The sequence below is a fragment of the Heloderma suspectum genome, chromosome 6, assembly GCF_057233095.1.
Source record: "Heloderma suspectum isolate Gila_16-S chromosome 6, 16-S_ref, whole genome shotgun sequence".
Taxonomy (NCBI): Eukaryota; Metazoa; Chordata; class Lepidosauria; order Squamata; family Helodermatidae; genus Heloderma; species Heloderma suspectum.
Genome location: NC_139463.1, coordinates 126,440,285 through 126,466,170, shown reverse-complemented (window position 1 = coordinate 126,466,170; position 25,886 = coordinate 126,440,285). Strand labels below are relative to the sequence as shown.

At 44.5% G+C, this 25,886-nt stretch overlaps 2 protein-coding genes across 7 annotated transcripts in view; both read left to right on the top strand.

Moving 5' to 3' along the window:
- The first annotated feature begins 28 nt into the window (after nt 1–28).
- Nucleotides 29–5,533, top strand: CYB5D1 (cytochrome b5 domain containing 1). Of its 2 annotated transcripts, XR_014783992.1 has the most exons (6): nt 29–220; nt 1,296–1,372; nt 3,130–3,348; nt 3,576–3,806; nt 4,368–4,518; nt 5,283–5,533. XR_014783992.1 is itself a non-coding variant. In XM_084806681.1 (5 exons), the coding sequence occupies exons 1-4, from the start codon at nt 94–96 to the stop codon at nt 3,804–3,806; spliced, it is 654 nt and encodes a 217-aa protein (XP_084662807.1). In that variant the 5' UTR covers nt 29–93; the 3' UTR covers nt 4,368–4,970. The 2 variants fall into 2 exon arrangements, 1 of the variants encoding a protein (XP_084662807.1); XM_084806681.1 differs by lacking the exon at nt 5,283–5,533 and having other exon boundaries at nt 4,368–4,970.
- A 9,461-nt stretch (nt 5,534–14,994) lies between these two features.
- The window catches only part of CHD3 (chromodomain helicase DNA binding protein 3), a 66,496-nt gene continuing 55,604 nt past the window's right edge, over nt 14,995–25,886 (top strand). For all 5 annotated transcript variants that reach the window (XM_084806678.1, XM_084806676.1, XM_084806677.1 and 2 more), the window contains exon 1: nt 14,995–16,065. In XM_084806678.1, coding sequence (XP_084662804.1) covers nt 15,846–16,065 — 220 coding nt within the window. In that variant the 5' untranslated portion in view covers nt 14,995–15,845. The remainder of the gene's footprint in view (nt 16,066–25,886) is intronic.

Sequence of the window (25,886 nt, the reverse complement as noted above, 5' to 3'; positions counted from 1 at the left end):
CTCCTCCTCCCAGACTACACCTCCCCTCAGGCATCGCGGGCGCGGAGCGGGCGGTTGCCATGGCAGCGGCGTTGGCGCGGCCTGCTCCCGAGCATGGACCCCTTCCGGCCTCGCTACTATACGCCGCAGGAGGTGTCAGTGCATAACCGGCCTTGGGACCTCTGGATCTCCTGCCTGGGCAGGGTCTATGACCTCAGCCCCCTGGCTGCAGCCTACAAGGGTAAAGTATGCAGAGGCACCCCTTCTTGTGGGGTCGCTCGCCGCACACCCAATTGTCCCCCAAGCAGCCTGTAGATTTCCCAGCCCCCCCCCCCCGTCGTGCTGAATGCCGTCCTGAAGGCAACCTTATTGCTCCTTTAAAAAGTGGGATCAGGCAAATAATACTCTGAGCAGCCTCCCCCAACCTAGTGCCTTCCAGATGTTTTGTACTACAGCTCCCATCTGGCCCAGCCAGCATGGCCAATGGAATGGGATGATGGGTGTTATGGTCCAAAATATCTGGAGGGAGCCAGGTTTTTGGGGGGGGCTACTCTATTAGCTGTGTGATCCTGGGGCGCAGCTCCAGGTGAAACCTAAAACCAGCCTTCCTCAACTTGGTGCCCTCCAGATGTTTTGGACTACATTTTCCACCATCATCAGCCAGCCATGCTAGCTGGGGACAATAGGAACCACAGCCCAGTACATCTGGAGGGTGCCAGGTTGCAGTCATCACATCACCTGGTACAAAGAGCCCAACCTTCCAACCCCATCACACCTGAAGACTCTGGCCATGCACCCATCATGACTTCTACATCAAGTCAGCCTTATTCCCCCTTCCTATTTCTACACCGACTTACCACCTGCTTTTTGTCACATCTTGCCTGATGAAGAGATCTGGAAGGTTTGCACAGTTTTTGTGGCCTTTGAGTTGGCTAGTAAAGGTATTACGTTAATATGGAGTATCAGTATAAGATAATGAAGACAAACAGCAAAGGGTGTGCGCGCCGCTCTTTCCTTCATGCTTCTGTGCCTTGCCCCCACTTTTCAACACCTACCACTTCTTCCCCACCAATGGTCAAAAGCCTTCTTTTTCTCATTTGCAAAATATCTCAGTGATAAAGCACCTGCTTTGCATGCAGGTAATCCTGGCATCGCCAATTTGCTTGTTTTAAGGATCAGATAGCAAAAGATGGGAAGGGCCAGTCTCAGCCTGAAACCCTGCAGAGAGAGCACCAATCAAAGTAAATACTGGGCTACACAGAGTGACTCAGTCTAAGGCAGCTTCACATGTCTATATATGTTCTTTGCCGATCCAGGTGATCTCTTGCTGAAACCTATCCTAGAAGCAGCTGGGAAAGACATTAGCCACTGGTTCAACCCAAAAACAAAAGATGTGAGTACCTGCAGCTCCAGGCACTTGGGGCAGTTTAGGAAAGACGTCTGGGCTGAGGAGAAAGTTTTCCAAAGGTCAACAGAGCTGGTCTTTTGGTATGTTTTTTAGGTTTTGGTTAACATAGTGCTCACACTTATCTCTATAGACTTTTTTAAAATTTACCAGGACCCCAGGCAAACCTCTCTGTGGAGGGTGTTCCAAAAGTGGGGTGCCACCATTTAAAAGGCCCTCTCTTTTGTAGCCACCTAGCTCCCTTCATTTAGCAGGTGTACCTGGATGAGAGTCTCAGATGATGACCTTAGGGTGCAGGCAGGTAAGTATGGGAGGAGATGTTCTGTCAAGTAATTTGGTCCCAAGCCGTTTAAGACTTTAAGGGTTAAAAGCAGTGCTCTGAATTGGGACCAGAAATGGAATGGCGACCAGTGCAGATGGGTAATATTGGTTTGATATGATTGTATCAGTGAGTCTTAGTTAACAAACTAGCCACTCTATTTTGGACTAACTGAAGTTTCTGGACCATTTTCAAAGGTAGACCCACATATTACACAATCTAAGCACACATACTCAGAAGTAATTTCCACTGAGTTCAATGAGACTTCTTCCTAGTAAGTCTATTTAGGATTGTAGTCTTAGGGCGCAATCCTATCCAGATGCCCATCAGCTTCCGAACTTGGAGACCGATGGGCATCCTATGCAGAGCGGGAGGAGCGTGGAGGCGATCTTCGCCTCCATGCTTCTCCTGCTCTGCATTTTTTCTAGATGGGTGTTTTTGCCAGGGGGAGGGAAGGAGGCTGGGGAGGGCTAGGGATAGCTTGTATCCCTGCTTCCCCAGTCTCCTCCCCACCCACAGAACTGCCCCCTTTCTCTCCTCTCTGAGGTTGCTTTGTGAGCTCCGAGAGGCAGCTGGCGCAGTTCTCTCTGCACCGGCTGGGAGGGGGTGAGGGCGGGAGCACAGGCTCCTGGGTCTGAGATCGGAATGCTGTCTCCCACCTTGGATCCAGGAATCTGAACTACCCTATGGTCCACCAGATGCTGTCTAGGGGCCATAGGATCGGTCTCTTAATGTCTCTGTCCAGGTCTTTCCAACTGGCCCATCTGAATCTCTGCCTCTTACTCCCCACCATGATTGTTACTGCTCCTACAAATGTCTATGTTACTTGCAAAGGCTGCCCACTGTACTTTTTCTGGCTATCTATGTATGCTGATGCCCTCTCATAAGGAAACCTGACCAGGGGTGGGATGCTAAAACCTCAGTGAGCAAGGAGCATGTGCCCAGGTTAGCCTACTCCACAATTTAACACTGCCCTCAAAAACCACTCAGGTTTCTATTTCTGTGAGTTCTGTGTTATTTTCTGACTTGTTGCATGTTTTATTTATCTCACTTGCGTCATTTTGCATAATCCTCAATTAAAAATGGATGTCACCTATCACAGATTTTTCTCATTCATTAATCATTACTAGCTTGTTGACAACTTCCTTGAGTTTTGGTGTCCTAAAATGAATACTCGAAAGACTCCATGTGTGGATTTTTAAAGGGCAAAGTAAAGAGGAACAATGATTTCTGTTACAAATGTCAAAATATGGCTCTTAATTTGCACACAGCATCATGTAGTAAGGTTGCATTCAGCTTGTCATCCATGATGAACCCTGTTATTTGAATCCGCTCCCCTCTTAGCTGAGACTGGAAATCAGGACTCCCCCTATCCATTCTCACCCCCCCCACACACACACACACAACTTTGCTTTGTTTCTTTCAGATACTGACTCACATTGACCCTCTAACAGGGTGTCTCAAGTACTATACCCCACAAGGTCGCTTTGTGCACATCCCACCTCCGCTGCCTCGCTCAGACTGGGCCAATGACTTCGGTAGGCCCTGGTGGAAAGATGGCAAATATGAGGTGGGCATCTTGTCTGCCAAAACCAGGCACATCCGGATCATCAACACTCTGACCTCTCAGGAGCATCCCCTTGAGGTAAGTCCTGTCACACCCCAACACAGGTAGGATTAAAAAATCTCACAATCTTCATAGCAAATGACCCTCCTCCTTTGCTAACGTTTTTGGTGAGATACTGTCATGGATGTCTAACGTAGCTGATTTGTTCCGCCAAGGGCATGGAAGCTTAAGGGAATTCCTTGGTTCTGAGTGTATTCCCGCCTCCTGTAATTCCACCCATGGGTTTAACTAGGAGAACTCCACAGGTATGTGCAGAGGAATCCATGTGGGAGATTTTGCGGCGATACCTACCCTACAATGCCCACGCAGCCAGCTATACATGGAAATATGAAGGCAAAAACCTAGATATGGACAAGAATCTTCAGCAGAACCACATTCCAGATGAGGATGAGGAGTTCTACCACCTCAACATGGATGCGGATTCCTTCACGCCAGCTGTCTTGCTCTACTTCAACGATGACCTCACTGAGCTCTAGGTAACATCAAGGTGGAGAGTGGGGAACAGTTGTATCAAGTAGGTAGCTGAGGAGATTTGACTCATCCCCAGCCATGTTGGTAGGATCTTTTTTCCTCTGGGCCCTCACATCTAGAGTTATGTTTTATTCTGTTAACTCAGCTACTCTCTCACCTAGGCCTGTGCTGGGTAGCCTTACCCAACCTGGTGTGCTCTAGATGTGTTGGACTGCAACTGCCATCATCCCAGCCAGCATGACCATTGGCATGCTGGCTGAGAATGATGGGAGTTGCAGTCCAATACATCTGGAGGGCAACAGGTTGGGGAAGGCTGGGTCTGAAATACGTCGCCCTAAGCTGATTAGCATGAATAATTCCTCATCAGACCTATGTGGGAGTTTGGGGGTGGGTCAGCATCCCACTACCATCCATCACTAAAAATAGTACAAGGGCTGCTATTCAGATGGGAGATGGGTGAACTGTGGAAGAATCTTCTCTGATTGGGGAAAGGTGGGTCTCCCTTCTTCTACCAAAAATGCTTTGCATGAATTATGAGAGCCTCAGTTAATGTATTTCTCACCCAGGACACATTCTGTGACTGCCGCAAGTGCAAGGATGCACACCTGCTTTTCCTGCACTAATCATGAAGATGTTTTCTCTCAACCCATCTTGGAATCAGGCACTGAGAAGATAGCCACAAATGTGGCACTGCTGACATGTCATGCTGGATCTGAGGTGATAAAGCTCCTATATTTCACTGAAACATTTTCTGATTTGGAGTTCCTGTTGTTTTCTTGTAGTGAATGGGGCTGCTGTATCTCTGTATACCAATTAAAGCCATTCTCATGAAACAGATGTCCGGCCGATCTTGGGGGAGAAATGGGGACAAGTACTGCTTGGAGCTATTTGGTCCAGTACTTGGCACCTCCTAGGCCAGTATTCCCACTTACTCAGACACTGGAAATGAAGATGCACCAAAAATTATTATTTCCAGTGGTGGAGATGAATGGGTTCCTGGAATCTGATTTCACAGACCTGTGAATGTGGCCACATCATGTTTTACAGATCTTCTCATTAGCCAGCAGTTCAGTACTGTAACCACTAGGTGTCAGCAGCAACTCATCTAGCAGCCATTTTGAAGCTACAGCAACTCTTAAAATGGTTTTAAATATAGAGTATTAACCCTTACATTCAACAGTTCATTATTCTGCAGGGTCACAACTGGGAGCAGCACTACTGCTTCTCTCCCTTTTTTTTTTTTTAGAATGGGGCAGGATGGGGGGAACATTCTTTTATATTTATTTATTTATTATATCCAAACTCAAAACTTGGTTGCTAAGGTTACCTGCATCCTCTGGCAATAGAGACCTGGGATGATTCCGGACAGGCTTTCATTGTGCCTCATTCACAGAACCTTACAGGAGGTCCGGACAACATCATCTTCAGTTTGTAACCCTCCCATCTTTTGCCATTTTTTCTTCTGCCTTTTTTCTTACCAGGAACAAAATCAGTTAAGCTGTACGATGAATGTTGGTCGTTAGCACGAGGACTTGGAGCCCTCTGTCTGGAAGCACCCTTGGATTAAAATTCCTGCTTGGCCATGAAGTTCATTGGATAACTTCGGGTCAATTGTTTTCTCTCAACCTAACCTACTTCACAGGATTGTTGTGAGGATCAAACAGGGTTGTGGGGAGGAGCCATGCATGCCACCCTGAGCTCCTTGTAACAATAAAACAGACTGTAGAGTCAGTACCTTATCTACTGTACAGAAAGGAGACTATTGATAAGTCCAGCTTATTCTATCGTAGTGCTGCATTCATTGGAAAAATGGCCAAAATTCTTCCCTCCAACACATTTGTAAGCACACTTTTAAGTCAAATAATTTGGGTTGGATCCAGATTTAGTCATACTTTGAGTAGACCTATTGATTTCAGTGGATCTGCTCAAAGTATGACTAAACCTGGATCCAAACCATTGAAATGTTATGGGGAAAACACTTATTTGACTATTAATACCAAATTTGGTTATATCCTTTGGCCTCTGAATTAATACACAAAATTCACAATCTTATGAACGTTTACTTAGAAGTCCCACTGTGTTCAGCAGGGTTTACTCTCTTGTAAGTGTGTTTAGGATTGCAGCCAAAATCTATTTTGACATCCTGTAGATACAAAATAAACCAATATTCGTAGAAAAGGTAAAGCAGTATACTCACATGCATTTGTGGAAAAGTGTGTTTTCCCCACTTTTTCCTCCAAATGTCATTTTTTCCCCCTTATGATCCATGCTTAGATGTAAGGAACTCAGTACTGTGCTAATCCAGTATAACTAGTCATCAGAATCATCTTGATTTTTAAAGAGTTCCATCTTCAACATCTCAAGATATTTAACCATTTTAAGAAGAATAATTTGACCTTTAAAATATAGAATTTAAAAGAAATATAACCATGAAAGAAATTCCTAGCTTATCAGGGGCGACTAAGTGTATGTTCCAATTAGAAGACATTATTTTGCTTTTGAACTACCAGTTTTTGGGAAGCCACCATGGTGAATACACGTCTGTGTGCTTTTGCTGCTCAAACTTGCTGTTGAGGTTGCTAATCAAAGGTAGTTCTTAGCTAACTATTGAAATCTGGATAGGACACACACATAGAGAAAAGGAAAGACCAACTACCAGTCCAGCAGTATGGAACAGGAACCTCTGTGGCTCATGATGCATGGACACCCAGTATAGTAGAAAAGGAAACATTTAGAGCAGAGTCAGGCTAGACCCCCAGGGGAGCAGGGAACCCCGTGGTGAGGTATAACCCCCTCCAGTGAGTGCACTTATGTGACAATTGCTTGGTGGGTGTTTCTTGGCAAGTAGCAGCTGGGCTCCCCACCTGCTGACCCGTGTCTGTAGGCAAAGTGGCAGTGCTTTGAGAGAGGCGGTGGGTGGGTGAGGGGATCTTGCTTTAGAAGGAGAGAACATGACAGCTCTCCAGGGAAGTTATTGACTGAACAAAGCCAGGCTGGTAACTTTTAAAGGCAGCTTCTGATCCAGTCCCAAATGTTTGTGAACGTTCTGCTCAGGCTTGCTCAGCACTGCAGGCCACAGTTGGAGAATTAGCAGGAATTGAAGGGCCACGGATGATTCCTATACTTATACAGCATAAAAAGCACATAACGTGAAGATATTCTCACAAATGTAGTTATTGTAACAGAATAGTTTACAGCGCATTTTGAACCCAATAGACATCAAACATACCTGAACCCTAAGCACATTTTGCCATAGCAAGTTGTACTGCTATCAGTGTAACTTACTTTTGTATGATGCATTTAGAATTGGGTATTTGTCCCTCCAAAGACAATTCTAAATTCTAGCAATGTGGTTTTCAAAAAGCTTCCTTCTGTTTCCTAGCCATGAAATTAACTCAGAAACTGTCTACCTAGGAGTACATTAATTAAAACAGCAACTAGCAAATACATCAAGGGGGACGGGTTCAAATACTGGGGTATTCTTTTGGATCAGTCGCTTTCCTAAATATGTAAAATAGCTACATTAAGAAAAAATCTAAGGTGTAGGTTATTAATTTTATTATTTAAATCAGAGATGGGAACGTGTAACTCTCCAGATGCTGTTTGACTGCAATTCCCTCACAACTGGTTACGCTGGTGAGAGTTGTGGTTCATCAACCTCTGGAGGGCCACATGTTCTCCACCTGTGACTTAAGAGTGGGCGGGATGTATTACAAGAAAAACTGCCATTTGTAAGGGACAGTGAGAAAAAAGTTGTCAGGTGTCAGAGGGGATAGGAGGTTAGAGGAAGAAGATCAGGAAAGCCATAAATTTTGCATAACAGTACACGAGGCTGGCCTTAGAACACCGGGTCTGATTCCCGATGGGCAGCCTATGCACTACCCACATCATGTTGACGGAACCTCTTCTAATTCAGCTCTCCTTCATCCCTTTCTATTTGCTCCTTATAGCTGCTGGCAATACCCCCTCCCCCCACTGTTCCCACACACAAGCCTGGATGTGTGTGGAAATGGAACATACACAAACATGTCAGGCATAGAACAGCAAGGCTGTTCTGGGAATTGTATCCCAGATTTAATCCAATGCCCCTAGAGACCCATAAGCCTGAAAGTGTCTACTACATGTTCTGTTTTGTCCCAGCTTCTAAGTCGCTGGAGTACAACTGAAGTCCTAACAACAAAGGTCCTGGTAAGGAGAGGAGGCTCCCATGCAGGAGTTCCCTCAGAGTAGCAAGTCTGAGAGTTCTGACGGGAGAGAAGAGATGGCTTGCTCTGTCCCTTCTCAGTCTGGCTGCATTCTTCTCACCCATTGGCTCCACCTGCTGCTTCTCTGCATCCATCTTCATGCTTTGATTCCACTATTTATATGGATGTTTTGGGGAGGTCTGTGAATTTATTTATTACATGTTAATCCACCCAATAACAAGTGTTATTGGTGCAGAATGATCTGGAGCTATGTGAGCCACAGTCATGTGGTTGTGGGAATGTCCCTGTCAGGGCTTGCAAACCACAGGGTCAGGCAGGTGAAGGACTATAAACAGACTCCATTGCAGAAGGACCAGGATAACTTTAATGCTTCACTTAGGTCAGGGGTGGGGAACCTCTTTCAACCCCAGGGCTGAATTCAGTTTTGGAGAAGTTCTCGGGGGACACATTCCAGTGGCCAGATGCAATACAGGCAAGATCAAAATACCAGCATCTTTTAGCTTAAAGCTCTCACTGCCAGTAACTAAGCCTTAGGAGAAGCATTTCAATCTTTTAGAATGGGTGGGTGGGGGGATGTGCAAAAGCTGGAAAATGACCAAAAGACTGGCACTCAGAGGAAAAGGAGGGTGGCCAGGAAAAGGGGTTGTGGCCATCTGGGGAACCCCAGGAGGGCCAGATTTGGCCCTCCCGTAAGCCTGAAGTTGCCCACCCTTGAATTTGGGTGTGCAAGATCCATGTTTTGATGGGGCTGTGACTTGCTTACTCCCGAAATGGTTCAACCACAAATATTGGGACCACAGTTACTTCATTGAATGATAAGCGAGCATTGTGTCTTTGAATAAATATTATGGGATGCATTTGATTAGGGGGAAGGCTCGTAGCTCAGTGCTAGAGCGCATGCTTTGCATGCTAAAGGTCCCGGGTTCAATCCCTGCACCTCCAGGTAGGGCTGGGAAAGACTCCCTCTTTGAGTCCCTGGAAAACCATCAGTGCTCAGTGAAGTAGACAATGCTGAGCTATATGGACCTGATGGCCTGACTTGGTATAAGGCACTGACAGCTCCCTACGTTCCCAAGATCCCTCTCTCTTCTCAGCATTTGCAGACTCCTTACTGGGAACATCGTTCCTCCCTCTGTCCCTTGGGTGGGGGCATCAAAATCTCCTCAGCTGTGGCAGAAATAACGGGCATCCCGTCTGTCTACCCCCATGTAATACCAACAAGGCCCCAGGCTCTCACAATACCCGGCCAGCTGTCCTCTCTTTCTCTCCTTGGATAGTCGCTGTCCGTGGCAGCTGTTGTAGGGAAAGGAAAAATCTCCTCTAAGTGTGGGTTATGAAATGAGACTTGAAGGTCGAACATTATCTTGTGATACTGGCAGGTCCCAGAACCTCAGGGAGACTTTAATTTGTATAGAGAACAGATGGGATTCCCACCATCCATCCTCCAGACTCTATCGTTGAAAAGAAACCCTGTATGTCCACCGAAGAAAGCACAGTTGTTCTTGGCCTATGACCTGCCTTTCCTTTTTCTTGCTGGAGTGCTGTTCTGCATCCACCCACACCCCCCGGCAAGCTCAACTGACATATGGTGGATAGATATGCAAGAGAGGGCCTTTTCAGTTGCAGTTTGGCCCTGTCTCTGCCGGTCTTTTGCTCCGTAGTAAAGAGTGGCTCTTCCATAGAGCATTTGGCAGGGGGCCTGTAGAATAATCCATTATTTCTTGTATTTCCTTGCAGATTTTAGCTGCTGTTTGACAATCTTCGGCTGCAATCCAATGCATGCTTACTTGGGAATGAGTCCCATTGAACACAGCAGGGCTTACTTTGGTGTAAACATGCATAGGTTTGCACCGTCAATGTATTTTGATTGTTTTTGGTACTGTTTTTACCAAGATTTGTTATCCAACTTAGAGTCTTTATTAAAGACAAAAAGGCAGGTTATAAATGCTTGCAAACACGCACCTTCTCCCTACGTTCATCCTTGAGAAACCAAAAATGTCCCTATGACTTGGTCCTCCCTTGTATCCCATAGACTATCATCTGCCCAGCTACTCTGCTGTTGAATACTTTACCCTGTGCCCGACACCTTTGCCTCACTATAGCATTGCAGAAAACCAGACACCGAATGGTCAGTGCTCAATGGCTGCCACTGTTGGGAGATTCTGTGGTGTCATGTGGACAATGAGCCAGCCTGATGTAGAGGTTATAGTGTTGAATTGGGCTGGGGAGGCCTAGCTGGGTGACCTTCAGCCAAGTGATTAGCCCAACCTAACATACACAATAAAAGCGAAGAGACTGCTGTATGCCTCCTTGAGATCTTTGGAAGAAAGGTGGGATATAAAAGTAATAAATGAAATTACTGGCTCTATATGGAAAACAGCAAGCAACAGTACGTAGGTCTGCTGTAGGTCTTGGTTGTCTCTGCTCTGGCGGGTCTCCTACTTTGAGATACTTTGTGGATGGACAAAGTAGCTGTCATTACAAGCAACCAATTTTCCAATGTTTGTTTATTTTTAAAATGTATATCCTAAGAATATAAGAAGAGCCCTGTTGGATCAGACCAAGGGTCCATCCAGTCCTGCATTCTGTTCACACAGTGGCCAATCAGCTGCCCACAGGAAACCCACAAGCAGGACAGGAGTGCAACAGCACCCTCCCATTCATGTTCCCCACCAACCTGCTTCATTTCCAGGAGGAACTCAAGGCAGCTAACAAATTTAAAAAATCATATAATATATAAAAACATACATGCCTATCTCCATTCTTAATACAAACAATAATAAAATCACAATATTAACAAAATACACCAACAGCTAGGAACAGTAGTTAAAATTAGGGAAACATTACAAATAAACCAGGAAAATATTCAGCCAAAGGGTTTGTTAAATAACCATGTTTTTGCCAGCTACCTAAAACAATAGAGTAACGGAGCTTGATTAAACCTCAGATGGTGAACCATTATGGATTCATGTGAACTTTTCACGCATTTCAAATTGGCTACCCGTTCATCTGGTGCAATATGAAACAAATAGCTCATGCTGCCCAATGTGCGCTATGTTGTGGTGGAAAATACACCAATTCAGCTGTGGCTTAAGCAGAACTGGAGAGTGTGAACTCTGACCTGGAAATCCTCCAGTGTTTCTTGTTTGCTAATGAGCCAAAATGGTGGGAACTGTTTGTCTTAAGGCCTGAGTTAACAGAAATAAGCCAAAATTACCAGGACCAGTTACAGAGTGATGCAGGATACAAAGAGAAAGGAAGATCCCCAATGGCCGTTCTCAAATCAATTACAATTTTGTCATGATCTTTGAGACGCTTGATGCCAAAAGGTGGGAGGCTTCATGTTTTCTGAATCCTGGAAGTTGGCAAAGGTGTCAATATACTGCCTGAGGTCACGGGAAGTATTTGCGACAGATGCCATCTGCACTTTGATTTTCTGAATCAAAGTGTGCAATTCCCTCATTTCTGAAGGCTCTCACACAAAGTTCGTGTGTCTGTGTCTCACGCACATGCTTCAGCCGTATCAAAATCACAAGGGAAAAGGCCTTGAAAGATCCCCCCCCCACCAAACAGCAACAGTTCACTTGAGGGAAGAGTAGGTTTGTGGGGTAATGAGCAACACATCTTTGACCCTCTTGAAAGACAAGATGCACTTGGGTGTGCGTGTGTGTGAACTGTTGAAATAAACACTACATTTCCCCTATTACTATCACGCTGTACAATCCTTGATGGGATTCCTGAAGCTTACTGTAGAACATCAAAGGCAGACAAGAGACAGAAGGAAAAGGATGTTTTCCTCTTCGCAGGCTGTTCCCTTGAGTAACGAGGTCCAAGCCACAAACAACTAAGGTCAAGATTCAAAAGGGTTTCCCCCCTGTTGTTTGGAAACTTGTGTTTTGTTCTAATTGCTTTATTTTTAACTAACGGGCAATATAATGCTCAAAACTGATAAAATTCCAAGTTTAAATTCAGATGATGCTGTACCACTTTAATCTTTCTCCTTTCCACCAAATAGAGAAATGCCCTGTAAGTTAACTAGAAATTGCATTTTAGATGAAAAAATTTTGATAGCATGAAACCTCCAAAGCTCTTCCTGGAGCACTAGCTTCCAGCATTGCCAGGGAAATGTTTCAACATGAGTGAATAGGACTGGCGCCCAAGCTCCTGGAGGGCTTCAGAGGGTGTTGTGTTAAATATAAAAGCTACATGGGGGATAACATCCATTTGGCAAACTGTGTCTCCTGCAGGCACAGTTACTCCTCTGTGGACACTTATAACTAGTCTTCAGGGGAATGAGCTTAGGTTTAGGTTGAACACTTTCACTGAAGAACAGCCACTTTTTAATAGAGGGGATTGCTGTCCTTTTCTTCCTGTTAAAGGACACTTACCCCCATCCTGGCCAATAATTTAAGATAAGTGCACCACTGACCATAAAACCACTGTCTTCACTGGGAGTTATTCAGATATGAAGTGGCATGATTTTAAGGAAACTAATGTAAAAAGAAGCTTCATCAAGATCAGTGAGATTTTCTTCCATGTAATATTTCATAGCATTTTTACTTGCAGGAAAGTTACAGATGGAAGAAAATCTACAAACTTGTGCTCCTCAAAATTAATTAAATGGCTGATGAACTTTACTACCATGCCTAGTTCAATATATTAGAAAATAAGTCTGGAAACAGGATTTAACCTGTGGTCCAATTTCAATGTAAATAAAGTTGGAGTACTTCAAAGAAACCACATTGTTTTTAGGTTTGCCTCTGATTTTAGGATAAATCTTATTTTGTTAACAAGTAAAATATTTTTGGGTATTTGGATACTCTAAGAATCAGGGTATTTATTACACATTATTTTTAAAGGGATGTGAGTGGGAAAACATGTACATATAGTTGAAATCTTCTGCATTATATATTATGTACAAAACATTCTGTAATAAACCCACTATTTTAAATGGGACTACTCTGGAATGTTATGTCTGTGCACCCTGTGTTTGTAGACAATCCTTTGGTAAGACCTTCATCCAGCAACAAGATCTTAAGGATCAGAAATAATTTCCTTTTTTATATGGAGAAGGGGGAGAATCAGGCCCCCAAATAAACAGAACTGCTTGAAAAAAATGAAAATGTAATAAAAATGACAGGAAAATAATTAAAGAATCGGCACAGATTTGTGTCTCGCAAAAATCTAGTAGTTGTGGAATCAACTGTGGTAGTTAATTTTAGGAAAGGGTATTTACAAAGTAACATTAGCCTTATGCTTCTGTCATGTTACAGTACTGTATAGGTATAAAGTTAAATTGCATAAGGAAGAACATGCCAAAGTTTTAAAACATTCCAGTATCAGATCCCATTGGGAGAACTGTTATTTAATTGTCCTCCATAAATACATTTGGTTTTTACTTGTACAATTTCTGTAATGCAGGTGGAACTACACAGGTAAAATATTACACTTTGTAGGATCAGATCCCTGATAAACACTATTAGTTTAGTTGGGGTGAAGAGTATTACATACTGAAGATATCGCACAATGCAGTCTTGTACATGTGTACTCAGAGGCAAGTCCTGTTGACTGGTATAGTAAGAGTACATAGGATTGCACTGTCAATAGCTTTAACTTCCTTTCACGGGCATTAGAGTCATAATAAATGACCCCCAATCTGAAGTGCGATCTCTACAACGTTCAAACTTTAACTTCGCTTGGGGTTTACCTGCCTGTTTTGATTGCAGCCCTTCGAAACGTAAACTTACTTCTACCTTCATTTTCTTTTGTGGGGTATCTTGTGATGTATAATGACCCATGCTGAACTAGACTTTGCAGTCCTCAGATATGCAGGTAGGATGGGAAACCCCATTTATTCAAACATAACAGCTACAATTATAAAATGAGAGATTATCAGAAGCTTTTGACTTTAAAAATAAAACTTTTGTCCTTTAAAACTTCCTTTTGGTTTTGGAAACCATTCCTGTGACCACAAGTAAGAAATAAGGTAACTTTAAAAAATGTATCGCAAGTCTTGAACTAGTTTGCACATAAGTGGGAGTGAGCAAGCATGCTGACTCTAGCATGCTCCTCACTTCTGCTTTCAATTAACCACCTACGATCACCCCATTCAGAGGTTGTTAGCATGATGTCTGAACCTTGTGTTTAGGGGTTAAACAACCCAGAGTTAACCCAACAATAGGTTAACTGTGTCTATGCATGAGGCTTGTCCAAAAGTAATAAGCATGACTGCATTCTTAGTTTTTATAAAATGTTTTCCCAGTTTACTTTAGCAGTTACTTCTCCTTTGATAAAGGGGTGGGGGGAATTATAGGCCATCGTACAATCCTTATGTGGCTACTCAGAAGTAAACCCCACCGACTTCAATAGGACTTATGCCTATGTGTGTATAGGATTGCAGCCTTATACATCCTTAAGCCCCAATGATTTCAGTGGGAGTTCGGTGGGCATAACTCTGTATGTATAACTCTGTGCTGGATTGTGGCCGTAATTATTCCCAGAATCTGCTTTAAAAATACTCCCCAGTAGTTTGGTGAGAAAAAACCCTACAGTTCTAAGAGAGGTATTTTATAACACTACACTTTAATTTTACATTGATTTATTCATGTAGGGCAAACCTAATACATTAGGATAAATAAAACCTTTCTCTCTGGGTGTTTTTTTTTTTTTTAAAGAAGAAACAATATACATATGTAAGGAAAAAAGGCTTTCTAAACAGAAGTTGGCCACACACAAAAAATCCTCCTTAAAAAAACATTTAAAAAGCCAAGCTCTCATCTAGGAAAACTGTGAAATTCATTTATGTGAATGTGGGTAAAATCTTTTAATGAATTACAGTAATCAGTCGGGTTTTTTCTTTTTCTTCTATTCTTCCTCTCTTGCCCTAGAGGAAAAGGAGAGAAATAAACCACTCCCTTCTGAAGTATTTAAAGTTAGAAGAAGAAAGGGGGGGGGGAGGAAATAAAACACCCCTATTCTTTCTTCTCTTGTGCTAGTAAAGCAGACACAGGCACACACAAAAGTCATGGTCTTACTAGTATGGAACTAGTTAACCTTTAACAATTTTATGCTGATGTCATAACTGAGCATGAGTACTGATTAATCCAACCTTTTCTCTCTCTTCCCCCCTCCCTGTAAAAAATATTTTTATTGAGGGAGGTGGGGGGGAGAGCATAAGAAAAAAAAAGAAATAATTTAGAGCAGCCATCTTTGTTTTATGCAGAAATCTTGTCAGTTTCCCCCCAGTGCCAGGAATGTCTAAATATTGTTCATGATCACAGATCTTGGAGATTGAAAAGAAAATATAACAACAGCAAGAAGAAAAAGCCTTTATCTTTATCATTTTTTCTTGCATGGGATTTATTTTTAATTTGGAACTGATTTTTGAAAGGGGGGAGATCTTTTTTAACCCTAAGGAAGAGGGGGTTAAAATTAAGCCAGCCATTTTGTTTTGTTTTTTTGTTTTTGTTTTATATAGGGGGGGACATATATATCTTTTACCTCCTGGGGGGGGGTCTGTTTTAAAAATAATTTAAGGGCGGCCATTTTTGTTTCTTGCTCTTGTGGACAATATTATCCTGAACTCCCCCCACAGAATTTAAATATATCTTTACTCCCCCCTTATTTTTTTTTTAAAGGGGTCTGAGGAAACATTTCAAGGAAGGACAAAGTTTTAAAGGAGAGTTTTTTTAAATTTATGTGACTTTTTCCCTTTTTTTCCTGAGGTGATTTGAAGGGGGGGGAGAGCTTTGTGTGTGTGTGTGTGTGTGAGAGGGAAGGGGGGTTGCCCCCCCTTCTGCTTTTCTCTGTGTTCTCCCACCCCCCTCCTCCAGCACCACCATGGCTTCCCCTCTGAGGGAGGACGAGGAAGAGGAGGAGGAGATGGTGGTGTCTGAGGTGGAGGGGGATGAAGACGAAGAGGAGGAAGAGGAGGAGGAAGAAGGAGCAGGGGACAACAGCCCAGGCGACATATTCCCGCCTGCTGTTCAGGCTGAGGCTGCTCCACTGACACCAACAGCATCCACGCCAACAGCAGCTGAAGGGACTCAGGCGCCTCCAGGTAAACAACACCCCACCCCCACCCCTCGAGTTCACCCCTCAATTTGTCCCTCAGAGCTTTGGCGCAAAAACCTTCCCCGCCGTCCTCGAAGCGCGGCGCGGGGGGGGGGGGAGGTTGTTTGTAAACAACCAACGGCTTTCGAACGTTGAGGGGCCAGGAGTTCCAAGCTGCTGCCGCCGCCCTCGCGCAGCCACCCCCCCCCCCAGCCGCCGCGCGCGCGCTGCCCAACGGCTTCGGAATGTTGAGGGACCCAGAGTTCCACCCCCCTCTTTAGCCTCTCCCCTAACCTCCCCCCCTTCTGTTCTTTTTTTGCCCTCGCCGTAAAGCCTCACCCAGCGCGAGCTGCCCGCCCGGCGGCTTTTGAAACCTTCCGAGGGGGGCCCGTCCGAGCCAACCGCCCCTCCCCCACACGTCGCCGGCCAAACGGCTTTGGAAGCTCTCGAGCGCCCGAGAGTTCCAATCTGCTTCATGATTCTGCTTGTCTGAGGGAGAGAAGCGGGGCGCGCGTCGTGTGGGGATTGTTTCAAATCTCCCCCTCCCCCGTTTTATTATTATTTTTTTTTTTGCCAGAAGCTTTTGAACATTGTTGGGGAGCGCCCCCTCATTTAACACCCCTGCTTTCATGCGGGTGGGGGAGGGGCAGTTTATTTGTAAACAGCTTCTCCCTCCTTGACTTCCCCACTGAGAGAAAAGTCTGTCAAGCACACCCATTTGCCCAGAGTTCCACCATATAAATTAATAATTTATATTAATTTCATTTGTTCCCTCAAAGTGGTCTTAAAGGCACTTCACCCCACACTTTTTTGGGGGTAGGGAGTACCTTCACTGGAGAATTGATTGTATCTGGCTGAGGTGACCAGATAGTCCCAAACTTGTCCCATCTCTTTGGGTACATGAAGATGCTCAGCACCACCCTATGCTCACACTGGGAATTTATTTCATGGAGATGGGGTTGGCAGGGAGGGAGAAACCTACTGAATGGGTTCTGCATTTGGGATAACTGGGCCTGTCCGATTTGCTGGGAATCTAGGGTGCCTAACGATTTGGGGTTGGCATCAGTCTGAGTTATGTGACTATGAGAAAATATTAGCACATGTCAGAAAAGTGTGCTTTAGAGGTGATGGGAACAGCTGGCTGCTTGGTGGCACGTGCCAATTTTGACAGCAGCTGAGGGCTGCCCCACAGCAGGGCAGTAGAATTAATGGCAGTGAAGGCCCCATTGTATCAGGATGATGAAACTGGCTGGAATCTTTTGTGCTGGGACAGGGGTGACAATGCGAGCAGAAGTCCTGTGGTGGTGATGTAGAGGGCTTGGTAAAGTAATAGTAGTGAAAAGAGGACCTTGAAACTATGAGGCATGTGGTGTTCTGTGACATGTGATCCATTGGTGTGACTTGGAAGAGGGTGGGCATTCTATTGATCAGGGCCAGCTGTGACTAGTATCCAGGCCTGTTGATTTGAACTGGTGACAATAGATGACTCCACATTGCAACAGACTCTGGATATTGGGTGTGGATGAGGGGATTTGATGCCTCTTGATCTTTCAGAGTTAACAATAATAATATTTATACAGCACCTACATATAAGTTCTATTCTAGAATTAATAGAAACAGACCCAGCCCACAACAAGGATAAGTAAAAAGGGAAGGCAAAAAGGCATGAGAGGACAGGAAGGCCCAGTTCACATGTGGAAATTTGGTACTTGACAGGAAGGGTGCTTAGGGCATCAGGAGTACAATGGTATGACCTTCTACAGTTCAGGTTCATGCTTACCACTGAGAGTTACATGACAAAATGCAAGTTGGATAAGTTCAGTGCCAAATGAGTGATGTCAGGAGTCTAGCTCATTTAAGGAAAAACGTTGTCAGACAAAAATCTAAGAATGGGTACAGGAAAAATTCCTCTAGCACTTTTGAAGGCCACTGTCTTGTGAAGACACATTCAGCTAGCCTGCTTTTGCCTATGAGTTAGTTAGCAAGGGATATTAAAACCCTATTCAATGCTGTGTCCTAACATGGTAGTCTGCCCCCCCTCCAATTATCAGTGTCCTTCTAGTCCTATATTTCATTATCCTCCTTTGCTTATCACTAAGGATATCAGAGAATTTACAGATGACAAATGACTGGTAGATGTGTAGCAAGGCGTTTTTTTGGTTGTTCTCTTGCTTTTGGTTTAAATATTAGGGCAATGTAGGCTAAGTAAAAAGCAAAATGGCTTTCTTTCACACAGAGCTTGTATAGTCAATTTATTGGCTTTTACTACAATAATTATCACAGGAAGTGCGTCTTTAGGGTTCACATACCTGCAGTGGTAGTTCTGCTGACAGACAGTGGCACTTCCTTGTTTATTGTGAATATTTCACAAAAGCCTCACTCCTATAAGAAGCTAAGCTGTGAGCGTCAGTCACTGGTATATACGGATAATGTCTGTGGCTTGAGCCATGATGTAGGACAAGTGTGCATCAGTCTGTGCATGAGACAGATATGGATGTGCTAAGCAGTTCCTAAACACTTGATATGATTATCTCACAAGTGATTGGACCCTTCCCACATGGCTTTGGCTGTGACTGTGGTTGAGAAATGGTTCTCGCAGCACAATACAAGCTCCTAAGAGAAACTGGGTGTCCTACTATGGCTCTTCAGAAAGACAGTAAAATGGGTAACACAGTGCTTGTGGAAAGGGTGCTGCCAATCAAGTTTTCTTTGATTTAATTAGACTCTGGGCAGTCTCAGCAGTTCTTGCTACTTAATACTGTTATCTGCCTTAAGTCTTCGTGACATGTTTGGGACCTCAGCTCCCATCAGCCCCAGCCAGCATGGCGAATAGTAGTCAAAAATGTTTTGTAGTTGAAAACATTGGAGGATACCAGTTTGAGGAAGGCTAAGCTAGGCTATACATGTAGAATCATATATATATAATATTAAAATGGCCTGTAATTCTGTCTTTGCTGGGTTGGATAATGGACAGCATGTATCTTTCCAGACTGTGGAACAGCTGTTTTTGTTGTGGAGAACTGTATCAAAGTTGGAGACCCTTGAGCAGGTCCAAAGCATCTTAAGTGTTCTGTTGTTGCAGTAGATACTTTCCTACATGTCAGTGCTGCTTGAGGCATGTGTGCCAACCCATCCGTGTTGCCTATGATATTTTCATTCTTCAATCTGCGTGCTGATTTACTGAGCTGAAAATCAGAGTGAAATTTTCCTACTGAGATGGAACTCCACAACAAAAATGTGTGTGAACAAGAAACTTGTACGTTGAATATTGCTCCTGTTGCCTGTGGGAGGAACCTCTTGGGCCCCTGGTTATGGTAAGATACTTCGTTTTTAGTTGTTTATACATTGTGCAACCCTGCAATTTCACTAGAATTTCAGTCTTATTATCTCAGTAATAGGAAAGTAGGAGAAAATGCAAATGGTCATCACGTAAATCAACTTTCCCCAACCTGGTGCCCTCCCAGTGTGTTGGACTACACATCCCATAACCCCAGGCACCATTGCCATGCCAGCTGGGGATGATGGATCCCCAATTGGCATGGCAATGGGGCCTGGGGTTATGGGATTTGTAGTCCAACACATTGGATGGGCACCAGGTTGGGGAAGGCTGAAATAAATGAAAGTTAATTCTTCAATCATACTCTGTCATGACATTTTGGTGACCAGCATCCAATATGAACCTGAGCACACTCCGGGAGAGAGCGGAGGACAGGAGGGCCTGGCGTGCTGTGGTCCATGGGGTCACGAAGAGTCGGACACGACTTAGCGACTGAACAACATCCTGGAGGGAGACATTGATCTCCTCCATTCTGGGGTCTCTGAAACTGGGCAGGAGTTTCAAGAGCTGAAGGTCTAGAGAGATGCGATACAAGTAAGGGGCATTAACTGACAGCTTTATTTCAGGCTCAGTCCTATCTTGTGTGAAAAGTTGTATGGGTGGTTTTCATCTGTTCTTTCCTTGGGGATATAAGGTTTTGAATTTGAGTATTTTGACAGTGGCCAGTAAATAGTTCCCTGTGAAAAGGTTCTAGAATCTGTGTAGCAATCAGATATGGGATAAACGTGGATCTCATGATGTTTTCATTATGTTACCCAGGATTTCCTTTAGATCATACAGTTTATTGTACAAAGTGTTTTACAATCTTTGGGTGCTAGCCTATGCTGCCCGTGTGCCAACAGGATCCACCGCTAGTGCAGCCTGCAGCGGGGAGGTAGTGGTGCTTAACGCAACTAGAAATGAGCAGAAACAATCATTTCTGGATCAGGACAGGTCAGCAGATCTGCCCTTGTCTGGAAATGAGTGTTTCTGTTCATTTCTGGGGTTACTTTACAAAGCGCTAACTCCCTGTTGCACCAGCTGTGGATCCCGCTTGTACAACGGCATGGGCAGGAGCGCACAGCAGTAGTATTAGATACTGTGATGTTCTGGCATGCCCAAGCAAATTATCAGCTAAGCGGTGAAATGTTCATGCTGTGCATGTGTTTGGGCCCCACTATGGCTGCTGCTTCCACAGCTGATTATTTATTTATTTGCTATATTTGTATCCCACCTTTTCCTGCAAGCAGTTCAAGGCAGCGTACATAATCCTCCTCCTCTTCGTTTTATCCTTACAACAAGCCTGTGAGATAGGTTAGACAATGCTGGAGACAAGGATGTTGGAAACAACACGCCTCATCCACCAAGCAGCAATACTTGTCGCTACCTCTCTATATTAATAGAAGGACTTGGGGTTCCTGTGATATTAAGAGCAGTTACCAGGCCCAGAGAGGGCAAAATGGGATTTCAGTCCTGTTGCCAAAATGTTGTACCTGACAATGCTCTCTACTTCTCAAAATATCTAAGTGGATTTTAAAGAAATAGTTTTCCACAGCAGCAGCCTGAGTGCTGGGTACATGGACATTTATTTATTTGAAAGATTTCTGGAGCACTGCCCTCACAAGACAGGGTATAAGACGCAAAAACAGAGATGGGGAACTTCCAGCTTGTAGTGCCTTGGGTGAAGCCCCACCCCTTCAGAAGGGGAGGGCACCTAGTTTGCCTTCCCTGCTTGGGGAAGGCGACAGAAGAGTGAAGTCACTACACATTCAGCTGGTACTTCGAGGTGCTGGCTGAGCCCACTTCACTCCTGCCCCACGTTCCCTCTGTGGGGAACAGGAAGGAGGAGCAAAGTCAGTGCCTCAGTGGGCTTTGCTCCACCCAGGCTTTCCCTAGCTGGAAAAAGGCCACATAGAGTGATGCAGGCTGCCTGACTGAGATGTCGGGAGGAAGAGCTCCAGTTGGAACTTTGTCTGGGGACCCAATGATGTCAGAGTCAGGGCTCTGCCCCTGACATCATGCATAGAGCCTCCCCCCACCTCATCTGGTCCCGGTGGGGGTAGGGCATTCTTGCCAAAATGGTTCCCCATCCTTGCTCTAGAACATACAAACATAGCACTTAAATACCCTCACCCCAAAACAAAAACACAGCAGCAGCTAAACATCCCCCCCGCAAGTACAGCACAATTCAGTCAAATGCAGTCTAAAAATGGACATTGTACAATTTGCACAAGAAAGAGCAGAAGGTGGGGGAAACTGGAAAGGAGAGTCAAGGGACTGCTCAGAGAGTGCAGAAGTGGGGTCAAGAGCAGAGCAGGGCAATGGAGAAGGCCACAGTGTATTCAGAAAGGCACTCCAAAGAAAAGAAAGCTGGTATATCACCCTGCACCTGGAGGCAGAAGAAGGACCATACTGAGCACAAGCTCAGAGCAAGAGCAACAGTGCAAGCTGTGGACAGAGTGGTAGAGGAGGAAGATAGATAACCTTTGGAACTGTGGTTTACCCACCAACGTACGGAGAGGTTTCAGAGAACACCACACAGACAGTACAGAGGTATTTAAAATCCCAATGCTTTCCTCTGGCTTTCATGGGTTTCTGTTTGCAGGCTACTTAGACCACTTGATTTTGACCCACAAATATTCATATTCTGATAATTCTTGAAGCTAACCTGGGATGGCCCATCCTCTTCTTGTTGGTCTCTCACTTCAACTAGGTAATTTCTCCCCTCCCCCTTTGCAGTGCAGGAAGGCCTGTGTGATCCGAGAGGAAGCCCTGGTGCCCTGACCTCACCCGGCTGTGTAGGAGCACAGATCTGTCAGCCGTGCGTGCCAGCAGTGCTCCTCGCCAGCTGGTGCCCTTCTAGTCTAGATTTGTAGCAGTGTAACTGGCTGGAAGACAACCATCCTGTTTTCAGCCACTGGCTGGAGATGACAGCTGGTTGTCAAGCTATTTTTGAAAACCCAATTGCTTCATTCTTGTTTCTTTCCTACCATGCCCAACTCTTGAGAAACCACCCGGCTTTTAGAAAAAAAATTCCCGGCTCGCTGTTAACTGAGCATTGCTTTTTGTGGACAAATCATAGAATTGAGCCATCCCATAAATCTTTACCCATCTCACTGAATATGCTATTTTTTCCTCTGCCACCCCCATCTCCGCATGACTGTTTTTACCCTGATGATTAAGATTTCTCACTAATGGAAATGGCTGTTATTCTCCTCCATTAACTGACACAGATAAAAGGCGCTGTTCTTTTTTTGCTTTCCAAATTGGCCGTCCATTTTTTTTTATTAAATTGAAATACATAAATACCGTTTGTCGTGAAAGAGGTGGCAGTTCTAAGCAGGGTTGGTCTTCTGTAATTTGTAGTTATGGCTATACATCTACATCCCCCCCCCCCCAATTTCCTTTCCAGATCCTTTGTTAGACTTATATAATATATATTTTCAAGGTAGGGAGTAGAAAAATCACGTGTGTGGAAAATTCTAGTTGATTGCCTGCCAAATATAAGAATCTTCTGCGCATGTGTGCCAATATTATGATTAGGAAAGGGGGGGTGGAGGGGGAACAAGAATGCGTGGAAGAAGTAGGAAGGAAAAAAAAGATTGATAGATGGATTAGAAATTGACAAGAGTTGCGGGGGAGGGGGTGTCTGATAAGCCTACCCTGATGTATTTTCCCCCCCCCTTGTATTTGTCAATTCCATCCCATCAGAAGCGGAAGGAAGGCGGCGTTGTATGAGGGAAATGCAACAAGGTGAATCAGCTTGGAGGATTCAGAGATAAATGTTGTATTGTCAGAAGGAGCTAAGATTGTGCCAGATGCAAAATGTAGCAAGCGGAGAAAAGGAGGGAGGGATGGGAAGTGGAGGTCCTGAATGGTGGTTATTGCACCAATATCCATTAATCTTAACAGCATTTGTTAACGAAGCGGGGTAGTGGAAGCTTTTGGTAGGGATGTTGATTTTGGCTTTATTTGCAAGATTTAAAAAAAAAATGAAAGTGCTTGGTTGACTTGGTGTGGGCAAGGATTGTGTTATAATCTACATCCCCTGCCAGCATCCTCCAAATTTGAGAAACTGCCTATAGTGGAGTGTCGGCCCCTTCTTGTTTGGTTAAACCCAGATCTGCTTTTGTACCTGTTTTTAATCTGGGACATGAAAATTAGGAGTTCTGCTAGGGAAGATACATATTTTTGGACTGCATTTTGAATAGAGATTCAACCAATCACTGAATTGTCTTTGAAATCTGGCAAGCATGCCTGCATTGTATGCGTTGGCTGATCTCAGATACTTGAGAAGGAGGGGGAAGGGGGTGGAGTGGGGGACACAGATCTGAACTGGGAAGGTGGGGTTGGGCTGACAATCCCAACGTTTGTATATGATTCTTTCCTCCACAGGCCTGATTTAGCTCTCAGAGCAACTTCCATGACTATTCTGAGTTTGGCACTGTTTTAAATGGAGGCCGGGTTGGCGTGAACAAGGAAGATCTGGCTGGTCTGCAATGTGGATTTAAAATTCTGTTGCTGGGTGGGTGGGGAGAAAGCAGTTGGATCTGCACCACGTTGAAAGAGAAAAATGCAGTCTCTGTTTACCCACAAAGGGTGGACACCGTGCTATTCCCACGCATGCTGGCTTCCTCTGTAGTCAGTATGTTTAATCTTTGACCTGGAGGAACCCCCCTGCGGGAGCACAAGAGGGCAGTTTAGCTTCCTGCAGCCCCGTTTAGCCTGCGACCTCTCGGCAGAGCTGCTGGCGCAGTGAGCCAATTAGTGCCAGCTGTGATTTATACAGTAGTTTGTGTCCTGTGGCTTATGGGGGTGGGAAAGGGAAATTGTGAACAGGGGCCAGGACTTAAGAACCTGACAACACATTGGATTGTAGGTCATCCAACAGACATTGGGTGGTGGTGACTCTGGGCTCCCTGTAGCTGGAGTGTTAAGCTGGAGGCGAATGCCTCTCTCTGTATTGGCTGTGCAGTTGATGATGTTCCCTTGTCTAGATTGGAACTCATTCATCACACGGATTCTAAAAATACCAGGAAATGTTCTAGGCTACCATGTTGGGCCTAATAACAATTAATAATGGCAGCCAAATTTCTGATATGGCAGTTGAGAACGGGGAAAGACCTAGCGATGTTTTCCCTTCTCAGATCAGATACTGGAGACATCTCTAGCATCTAGTGGGGCCGCCTTTGAAAATTGTTCAGAAATTTCAGCTGGTACAGAATGCTGTGGCCAGACTGTTGACCGGGGCTGGTTACAGGGAGCACATGACTCCCTTGTTGCAGTAGCTTCACTGGCTACCAATTTGTTTCTGAGCAGAATTCCAAGTGCTGGTTATGACCTATAAAGCCATATATGGCTTGGAACCAGGCTACCTGAAAGACTGCCTTCTCGCAAATAAACCTGCCCGGTCCTTAAGATCTTCTGGAGATGCCCTTCATCTGAGACTGCCGACATCAGGGGTGTGTTTGGTGGCAAGGCAAGAGAGGGTCTTTTCGGTGGCCACTCCCGGGCTGTGGAACTCCCTCGCAAGGTAGGCTAGGTTCACTCCCTTCGTGCTAGCCTTCCAGCAGCAGGCAAAGACCACTTTATTCAAGAAAGCCTTTGGCCTGTAAGTGGGTTTGTGGATTGGGTGCTGCTTTTATTCTGTAATTGTTTTATTTTTATTGTATTTTAATGTGTTTTATCATTTTAATCTATTTTAAATTGTTTTGTAAGCCACCTTGAGTACCATTTTTGGTAGAAAGGTGGGGTATAAATCAATCAAGAGAGCCCTTGGTGAAGAACGAATTTGAAGGTGAAGCTGAGACTCTAATGCTTCTAAGCTGTGGGTTGCTTCACAGGCCTCAACCTGTTGGTCCTTACAACTATCCATTGCTAGACAGGGACAGGAGTGATAAACATGAAAAACACAGGTTCAGCTTCCTGCTCGGCCATTTGTTTGTTTGTTTATTTATAGGGCTTCTTTTAGGGCACAGCCCTTACAAGACAGTTAATAATATAAAACCTTAAAAAAATTAAAACCAAAATTACAATCAAATATCTGGCAGTAGCACGAAGTTTCTTTTCTAAATGTCCTGTTAAAAATAAACAAAACAGCAGTAAAATAAAAGTAGTAAATTTCAGACAAACACCATTAATTTTAGACTTGTAGCAATTAAAAATTCAGGAAAACATGATGCAAAATAGGTGAGTTTTTAAAACTCACTTAAAGATTTGTAGGGTTGAGGCCATGTGTAGCTCAGTGGGCAGGGCACTGCTGAGGAACCCCTGTCTCTTGTATCCACCAACCAGATTGATCTTACAGGTAGTCCTATGAGCGGGGTCTCCGGGGAAGATCTTAATGCCCAGGCAGATTCGTAAGGATGCAGGTGGTCCTTTAATTAACCTGGTCCTGAACCATTATGGCTTTATAGTTCAAAAGCAGCCATGAAATGCCCTGGGTGGTCTAGAGCCAGAATAAGGTGGCAGAATTCTAGATGGTACCACATATGATCTGACTGAAGATGCAT

What these genes read in the sequence shown, in the direction of transcription:
- CYB5D1 (XM_084806681.1), top strand. Translation starts at nt 94, where the DNA reads ATGGACCCCTTCCGGCCTCGCTACTATACGCCGCAGGAGGTGTCAGTG. An exon ending in CCTGGCTGCAGCCTACAAGG is followed by an intron (nt 221 to 1,295) that starts GTAAAGTATGCA and finishes TTGCCGATCCAG; the next exon opens with GTGATCTCTTGCTGAAACCT. An exon ending in TCAACCCAAAAACAAAAGAT is followed by an intron (nt 1,373 to 3,129) that starts GTGAGTACCTGC and finishes TGTTTCTTTCAG; the next exon opens with ATACTGACTCACATTGACCC.